General features: G+C 43.4%; 2 protein-coding genes across 10 annotated transcripts in view; both read left to right on the top strand.

Moving 5' to 3' along the window:
- The window catches only part of PRRC2B (proline rich coiled-coil 2B), a 102,035-nt gene extending 95,610 nt beyond the window's left edge, over positions 1-6,425 (top strand). For all 6 annotated transcript variants that reach the window (XM_027869295.1, XM_027869293.1, XM_027869298.1 and 3 more), the window contains one exon: positions 1,533-6,425. In XM_027869295.1, the coding sequence (XP_027725096.1) occupies positions 1,533-1,664 (132 nt within the window). In that variant the 3' untranslated portion in view covers positions 1,665-6,425. The remainder of the gene's footprint in view (positions 1-1,532) is intronic.
- Positions 6,426-7,695: 1,270 nt separating this feature from the next.
- POMT1 (protein O-mannosyltransferase 1) overlaps positions 7,696-8,293 on the top strand; it is a 44,010-nt gene continuing 43,412 nt past the window's right edge. For 2 of the 4 annotated variants that reach the window (XM_027869384.1, XM_027869382.1), the window contains exon 1: positions 7,717-8,146. The gene's annotated coding sequence lies outside the window, so the exon portion shown is untranslated. Of the gene's footprint in view, positions 8,147-8,293 lie in introns of all 4 variants that reach the window. The other 2 variants (XM_027869386.1, XM_027869385.1) reach the window with 2 other exon arrangements.

Below are 8,293 nucleotides of genomic sequence, written 5' to 3'. Positions count from 1 at the left end.
GTGTGTGTGTGTGTGTGTGTGTGTGTGTGTGTGTGTGTGTGTGTGTGTGACAAAGATGGAGACTGGCAAAGACAGGGACTTAAATGTTGTGTGTCTTAGTCAGCCTCACTGTAAAGCTTTGGTTGGATGAAATCATTGATGGATGCTAAGTCTAGATGGAGTTGTCTTTCTGTTTTGCAAGAACAAGAACATTATTATTATTTTCATCATTATATTAGGCTATTACTCTTAAAACATGTAGGACCCAAGAAATTCCCAGAGAACTTAGCATATGTGAGTTTTTATTTATCCCTGTGACAATTCATATGGGCAGCTAAGTGGTGAAGTAGATAGAGTGCTGGACTATGAGTCAGGAAGACTCACCTTCGTGAGTTCAAATCTGGCTTCAGACACTTAATAGCCGTGTGACCCTGGACAAGTCACTTCACCCTGTTCGTCTATTTTCTCATCTGTAAAATGAGCTGGAGATGGAAGTGGCGAATCACTCCAGTATCTTTGCTGATAAAATCCCAAATAGGGACATGGAGGGTCAGAAGTGACAGAAACAACAATAAAATCTGGCACTTCACCAAATGTTTTGAAGTGACCTCTTGATTTGAATGGAATTATCTTTCAAAGTTTTTTTCCCAAATAAGAACTGCTTTTTGGGAACAGGGAGAGGATGTGGTTAAGGTTAGCTACTATTCCATAAGATTGGCTGCTATTTTTAATAGTATTACGTGTAGGTCTTTAGAATTCTGAAACATTTATTGTGAGGACTCATTGTCTGATCCTTGGCCTGGAGGATTACACTTTATAAATTGAACTGTCATTAATTGGATGTATAGCTTGAAGACTAATAGATGTATTACTGAAAGTAAATGGGAGAGGCAGCATGGTAGAGTGAAAGAGGGTAGCATTTGAAATCAGAGGATCTGTGTTCAAATCCCTGCTCTGCCCATTGGAATGCTAGAAAAGCTGCTTAACCTTTCTGGGCCTCATTTCCTTCATCTGTAAAATGAGAGAACTTAACTAGATATCCTCTAAGGTCCCTGCCAGCCTTTATGAGGATCCTGTGAGTAAGCCTGCTTTTGACAGTTGCTGAGTTATCTCTTGCCTTTCTTCTTCTCCTACCTTAAGCACAGTGAAAAATTGTTCATAGTCTGGTGGGGTACAGGGAGGTGTCCCTGAAGGTGTTTTATCTCACATGGGATGCATAATGTCATGAATTGAAAAGAATCTGTCAGCTTGGTAAATCAATAGTTCACAAAGCCTCTTTATTACAGTGTTTCTCTGACAAACATTTTTAGGTCATCACTATATTCTCTCCCCAGATCACTCTGCAAAAATTTTTGAAAGTGAACTAGATAGTAATCGGCCAGTTTCGTAAGAATTTTTAAAAGTACCTTTGAGTCTAGCACTTCAGCTAAAATATGGATCACTTAGCTCTTTCTTTGCAGCCCTACATCAGGAAGGGGGATGGTGGGAGCTTTGTATCTAATCGAGAGTTCGGCTTATCAAGCTTATTTTCCTCCCTCTCTCTTTGTTCAAAGGCACAACGAGTGGATGAAAATAAGCCCAGCCTGGGAGCTGTGAAGTTGCAGGAGGCGGCCTCCGCCACACAGATGAAGCGAACTGGAGCAATCAAACCTCAGGCCGGGAAAGTCGAGGATAGCAAGGCCTAGGAGTGCCTGTTGATGCCTGCCATGCCAGCTCACACACAGCACCGCTGCTGTCCTTACACAACTGGATGTTTGGAAATCTCGCCAGATCCATCATCCCGACAACTTGACTTTGACTTGACTCAAGTGACATCTTCAGATTTTCCTCCCTTTCTCCCCCCTCCCCCCCATTCCCTTCTCTTTCAACAGTGGATATGACATTGACCTGCTTGCTTTAATAACAAAACAGGCAAATGATCCCTTCACCCCTGCCCCACCCCATCCTTCATTTCCCTACCATGACTGTTGAGTGTGCAGTGCAGGTTCACCTCCCAGTTCCCCCTCTCACTCTGCCTCCTGCTGTCATACAGCTCATTAAGCAACAGCAGCCTTCTCTTCCCAAAACTTTCTCCCAGCAGAGTGATACCCAGGCACAGGAGTATGGTAATAACAGGGGCATTTTAGTTTGAGGCTTTTCATTTTAAAAGGCAGCTGAGGTTTTTAACGAAGGAAAAAGCAAAAACAAAAAAACAAGCTATATCTATGTATAGCAAAACGTTTATATGTTCTTTCTGCTCCTTCCCATCCATCACTTCTAACCAAAATAGTTTCCTTTAGCCTCTTTCCTTCATTTCATGTTGCAATGCTACGTTAAGACTGACTCTAAAACCATTGTTTTCCCCACTTGTTTCCCTTGAAATTATTTGCAAAAAAAAAAAAGAAGAAGAAGAAGAAGAAAGAAAGAGAGAACTCTTAAGCTTTTAGTAAATGGCATTCATGATTCTCACTAGAAGTGAATTTGTAACTAAGGCATAAGATAGATTGGTGTATTGATTGCATCCTGACTCCTGTCCTGGTTACTATGGGAAGTTTGTTGCCCGGAGAAACAGGATGACGTTTTCAGCATGAGGGAAGATGCATAGGCCCATCTGAATCTGGATGAAAGATTGCCTCCCAAGACAGCCAGGGATAAGTCACGGATTTGCTAACTCACTGGTGTATTCCAAACTTCTCCTTTTGCATGAATGAGAAGAGCTGACCCGTGAGGTTCCTCTGGCAGCTCCTTGTAGTTGTATTGGCCTCGGTGTTGTGCAGGCCAGTTCTTTCCATCATCCTTGCCCCTCTGGGCTGATATATGTGTGCACTTGTTTTATTTTCTAGAGCTCCTTTCTGGAGGAAAGCTCTTGGAGGAGCTTTGCCTCTCCCCTAAGTGGCCCTCTGGTCCTTCTGTGTTTTCCTGTCTTCTCTGCAGAGCTCGTCACTAATGAAACAGTGGAAATTGATCTGCATAGCAGTAATGGTGCACAAATTTTTTTTTTCATCTTTTAGCAAAAATGTAGGGTCTGCAAGGCAGTTTTAAGTCTTTTTCTTCCCTCAGCAAAGCAGACCTAGGCTACTCCTGGATCATATGAAACCTGGACTCTGCAGCAGGTGTCTCAAAGATCATCACTATTTTCTCTGGAAAATGGACCATGTCTTAAGTCAACTGAACTCCTCCAGCTAAATATCTTTGCGAGCTATGTTCTTTTTTCAAGGCAACAACAACAACAAATTGTGGTTCTGTCACTCACAGGTTAGGGGGTGGAAGTTTGAATTTTTTGCATGTTCTTCTGATGACCAACCAGCCATCTGCTGATAGGAATGACTACAGCTTGGTGTCTTATCTACTGGTGGTTCCAAAGAAGACTTTTGTATGAGGAGGGCATTGTAGAGGGGACTGTCAGGTGGTGTTACAAGACTTGGGTCCTCCAAGGTTTTATAGGGATGCATTCAAGTTATAAGCTAGGTATAAATGTGCAGTAGGCACAGCTCTTCAAGTTATTTCCCCACATAAGTAATGGCATCTCCTTCTTTGCCCCTCATAGATTGTGGGAAAATACAAATCCTTACAGAACTGTGTTAAATTACTTTCTCAGTTTTGTTATTTTGATGATGGTTATAACTTTATGGTGGAGGGTCAGTATGTCTTCTATTCAGTAACATCTAGGGGCAGGGAAATTTGGTTAAGAATCTTTTCTTTTTTTCCATAGCCTTCACCAACCTGCCTCTCTCAGACCTTACTTACACCAGCTTGACTATTTTTCTCTCTCATTCCCAACAGCCTTATCCCAGGAGCCTGTTCTCCAAGGAATGCCCTATTGTTGGACGACCCAGCATTGGCCTGCCCCATGCATACATCATCTACTTTTCCTTCTCTTCCCCTATGCCTTGGAGCTTGTGTGAGCATATGAATAGTCTTCTACCTTTATTACTTCTCCCTCTGCTCCCCTACACCATGATTATTGCTGGTCTATCCTTATTCTGAGTCTGTCAGCTCAGACCACACAAATTGAAGTCTCTACTTCTGTAGTTTAGAGACTCATTTAAATCTATTCACACCAGATCTAGGTGCACACTACTACTTTTACTTATCAAAAGGGAAAAAAAATTATTCTTCCTTTCATTATCCTATTATACATGACAGTCCTAAATGCTGTTACAGAGTTGACTCTGAAAATAATACATCCCTCAGGCATACAATGCCATCAAAATGATAGTACTTCCTGTTTGAGAAAAGAAAAATTAAGACAAGGTCCCCTGTTCCCCTACCCTTTTCTCTTTTACTCCCCCAAAACACTAGAATTTATTTATACGTATTTGATGTTGTAGGTCTAGGTGAAAAAAAAAAAAAGTAAATGTTTCACTCCTCTATTTATATATAATGTCTGAATTATTCTGTGCAGGAAAGGCCAAGAAATTGCATGTGAATTTCTCATTGCGTTCACCACCACTGTGTAACTGTTCAGCTGCGGTTTCTTTTCTCCTTTAAGATACAGATTTAAAATCAGACTTTTTGAGGGACAGTGAGAGGCCTCGCTGCTCCTCTGTCCCTTTGTATGATGGAAAGCAGTTTTTAGTACAGAAACATTTTAAGGTGCAATATCCCTCTTCCTGTCATGTGGTTTTAGAGCAAAAGCTCCAGGTAGTGTGACTTCCAGTCCTGGCCCGTTTGAACCCCTGTTCTCCCAGTGCAGATGTATTCACAGGCTTCTGTTGGGGTTTCATCAGTTCCCTGGAGGGAATAGAGCAGATTACACATTAAAATAACAACAGCAACACAAACTGCAGTTCCTTTTAGGTCATAGTGGATTTTAACTCTTCTGCTACTGAGGTGAGGATTCAGAATTAACTCACGGAATCTTTGCTTAAGAATTACTTTGGTCTTGGATGCCAGTCAGCTTTGCCCCAGCTGTTGATAAAGTGCAGTTTGCACGGGGAGGAGGGGAAACTGGGTTGCTCCACACGTGGTCTTAGAAAGCTGTGTTTTGCCACTCTATTATCTACCTGATTAAGCAAAGGTCCAGAGTATATATCTGTGTAATTGTAGTATGTTGTTTATCCAGTGACTAGTTGTTTATCAGCTACATTAAGTCTGGTTTCATTTCTTGTCAGGACATTTTTTTTTTTAAGTTTGGCATTACTAAACTCTGGCTTTAGGTTTCATCTTAAGGGAAAACACAAAGGATAAAGTTAGTATATGCTCAGATGTACAGACGGAAGGTGTGGTTTCTATTTTCAGAAACTAAAAAGTCTTTCCTCACAACCATTGCAGAGCCACATTTGGGAACATTAGGGTATCAGTTTAAAATCTGGATATCAATTATGCCCAACTATGTGTTGACCTTTCTGCACTCCTAGATCTGCCTTCTAGATGTTTACTGCAAATCTTAGATTCTTACTGTAGCCATGGGACTATGTGTAATGAGGCAGTGTGCTGTATGTTTGTACACTTGGTTGTCATATAAATTACATATGAATGCACTGTCATTGGGTGGCATGTTTTCCCAGGCACACAACAGGTCCTCATGACCCAGCTGCTCTTCATTGCTTGCTGGCTTCTTTCCTTAGTAAGCAGGGGAGCTGGTGCATGTTTGCTTTTCATTCCATACATCTCTTCCCCACTCTTTTTTTTTTTTTAATCACAGGGTAAGCTCAGAGACAATGCTCTGTGATTTTCTTCTGAAAGCCAGTGGCACTGACATTTTCTTTTGTTACATTTTCTGATGGAATGGGAAATACAAATGTCAGGAAAATGAGCCTCCCAACTCATTGGTGTGACCCAAGGACAAATGGATTAGTTTGGGATTGCAATAATTCCTTGTGATTCAGAACAGAAAGATAAATCTGTGGTGTATGTGAAAATCTGATGGTCACCCAGCCAGCTGTTCTTACTGTTGCTGCCAGTGTATATGGCTTCGGTGATTTCCCTGGCTTATCAGAACATCTAACGGTTGCCTCATTTCCTCTGATTCCCTCACCCACCTGTTATGGTGGCCCTGGAAATGGTAGTGTAGTGGCTTATGGCCACATTAACATGTGGAGGCACCTGTTAGTGTAAACCCATTTAGGCTCTATGATGACATTCATTGTTTTCAATTGGGATATTGTACTCCTTAAAGCTTTTAACCTCATGCCCTGTATAGTAAAAAGATTTTGTTTGGGTTTTTTGTTTTTGTATTTTTGGCCTTTCCTCTCTTTGTCTTTTCATGTAGACCAGATATTTGAAAGGGCAGACGATGGATAAAAGTGTAATGTGCAACCTGTTTATATATTATTTTTTGGAAACTATTTTAACTTGGATGGGAAACTAGAATCACGGAATCACCAGGCCAGTGGTGGCACTCTTGCCCTTTCCCTCCGTTTCAGTACCTATTGTTTCTCCTTTCAAATATGTGATTGTATTAGCTCTTTCCATATGAAAGAATTCTCCTTATTTAAATAAAAAAATTTTAAAAATAAAGCATATTTGCTTTCTCAAATTTTGTGTAATTTGTTTTGGTACTTTTGCTTACTGAGACAGATTGACTTGTGTATCTCTTAGATGGCTGATTTATAAATTATGCATATTAAGAAATGAGAGGGCAGCTAGGTGGCGAAGTGGATAGAGCACCAGTCTTGGATTCAGGAGGACCCGAGTTCAAATCTGGCCTGAGACACAAAACACTTATTAGCTGTGTGTCCTTGGGCAAGTCACTTAAGCCCATTGCCTATCCAAAAAACAAAACAAAACAAACATATTAAGAAATGAGTTCAGGAATCTATTTAAAATGCCAAGGGAAAATCACTTATTTGTCGTTAGACTATCTTTTACTTTATATACAGTAAAAGGAAGGATTTATCCTGCATATTGGGGGACTGACAGACCATGAAATTCTCCCCATGGGGAAAAAAAAAGTACCATCAGGGATAAATTCCTTATCTCATAAGTATCCCTAAGATGAGGGGTCTCACACAACTTTCTGAATTTATTCTGCATTAAGCCTTTGATAAAGTATCTATTTTTTTACGTTCGTAATTGCACAGCCCTTGAATCTGACACTAGAGCAGATAAAGGGGGTCAAAACATAAATATAAAATTGTCCTCTGGCCTGCACTCAACATTCATGTTTTGGCCAAACCTTCGTTAGACAAAAGGTCACCGGGAAAGCAGGGAGGGGTATGGGAGTAAGATCTTGGCAGAGGATGGCCGAGGCACCTCGCGCTGCGTCCTGTCGGGGCTACTCGCTGCCTGCATGCTGCGCTGTTAGTGGGTCGGAAGGACGGCTTAAAGCGAGGGTGACAAAAAACACTCGGTACAGTGCAAAGTACGGGCAGAGGTTCCAAGCAGAGATTCAGAGGTGAGCCCGGGCCCCTGCTCGACCTGCAGGCAGCCCTGTAAAACTGCTTCGAAAGATGACCGCAAAATGGAATACAGAACCACTACGGGCAGCGTGAGCCCCAAACAGCAGCTTCCTTACTCCCTGGGTGTGTGCAGTTTTCTCCTGTCCTGGTCACGGGGTGGATTGGGGGGGGGGTGTGTGCACGAATAAATAGACTTCCAGGTTTGGGGGCGGAGGGTTGGAAACTCGGCGTCTGTCTTGCTTGTGCGCATGCGCGACGGACGCCACTCGCTTTTCGCAAGCGCGTTGTCTGCTTGGCCGAATAGGCACAGCGTGCGATGCCCACGTGACCTATCGCGTCGCGGCCGTTGGACCGTATCGCAGGCGCAGCTAATCGAGCCTGATGCCAGGGTCTAGGGGATTATCTGCTGAGGTTCCTCCGTGGAGCGAGCGAGGGCGTGGACGCGGGAGTCAGCTCCCGAGCTCGGTGATTTTAACCTTAAATGTTCGTACGGGTGATTTTAAGGCCGGCGCCGTCCTCTGCGCTCCAGAATCTCAGGTGGTAGAGACCGCCTCACCCAGACCCCCCCCAGAACAGAGAAGGAAACTGAGGCCCAGAGGGGGGAAGCGACTGTCTGGAAAGCGAGGCAGAGCAGATGGGACTGCGCGTGGGGGAGTCTCAGCAGAAGTCGGCGGCAGCGGCCGCTCTTCAGGGGCGAAGTCGGGCTCACCCATTCACCAGCCGGTGACCCCTTCGGGCGAGTCACTTGACTTTTCCGAGCCTCAGTTTCCTCATAAGTAGGCACCGGACTTGTGATTTCTTTGGCATAGGGAACTCTCGGGGGAAGACACGCTCCATCAGCGCAGGTTGGCACCCTCTCTGCAGCTGACAGCATCGAAGCAGGGAGGGGTTCTTCACTGGGGGCCGCGGGTCTGTGTATGGATTTCAGGGGTTTGTGAACTGGGATGGGGGGAAACAAACCAAGTTATTCCTGTGTTTTCACAATCTCTAAC

Source organism: Vombatus ursinus, unplaced genomic scaffold (genome assembly GCF_900497805.2).
Source record: "Vombatus ursinus unplaced genomic scaffold, bare-nosed wombat genome assembly UNPS02014793.1, whole genome shotgun sequence".
Lineage (NCBI taxonomy): Eukaryota > Metazoa > Chordata > Mammalia > Diprotodontia > Vombatidae > Vombatus > Vombatus ursinus.
The sequence above is the reverse complement of the archived record's forward strand: the minus strand, read 5'-3'. Positions and strand labels throughout refer to the sequence as shown.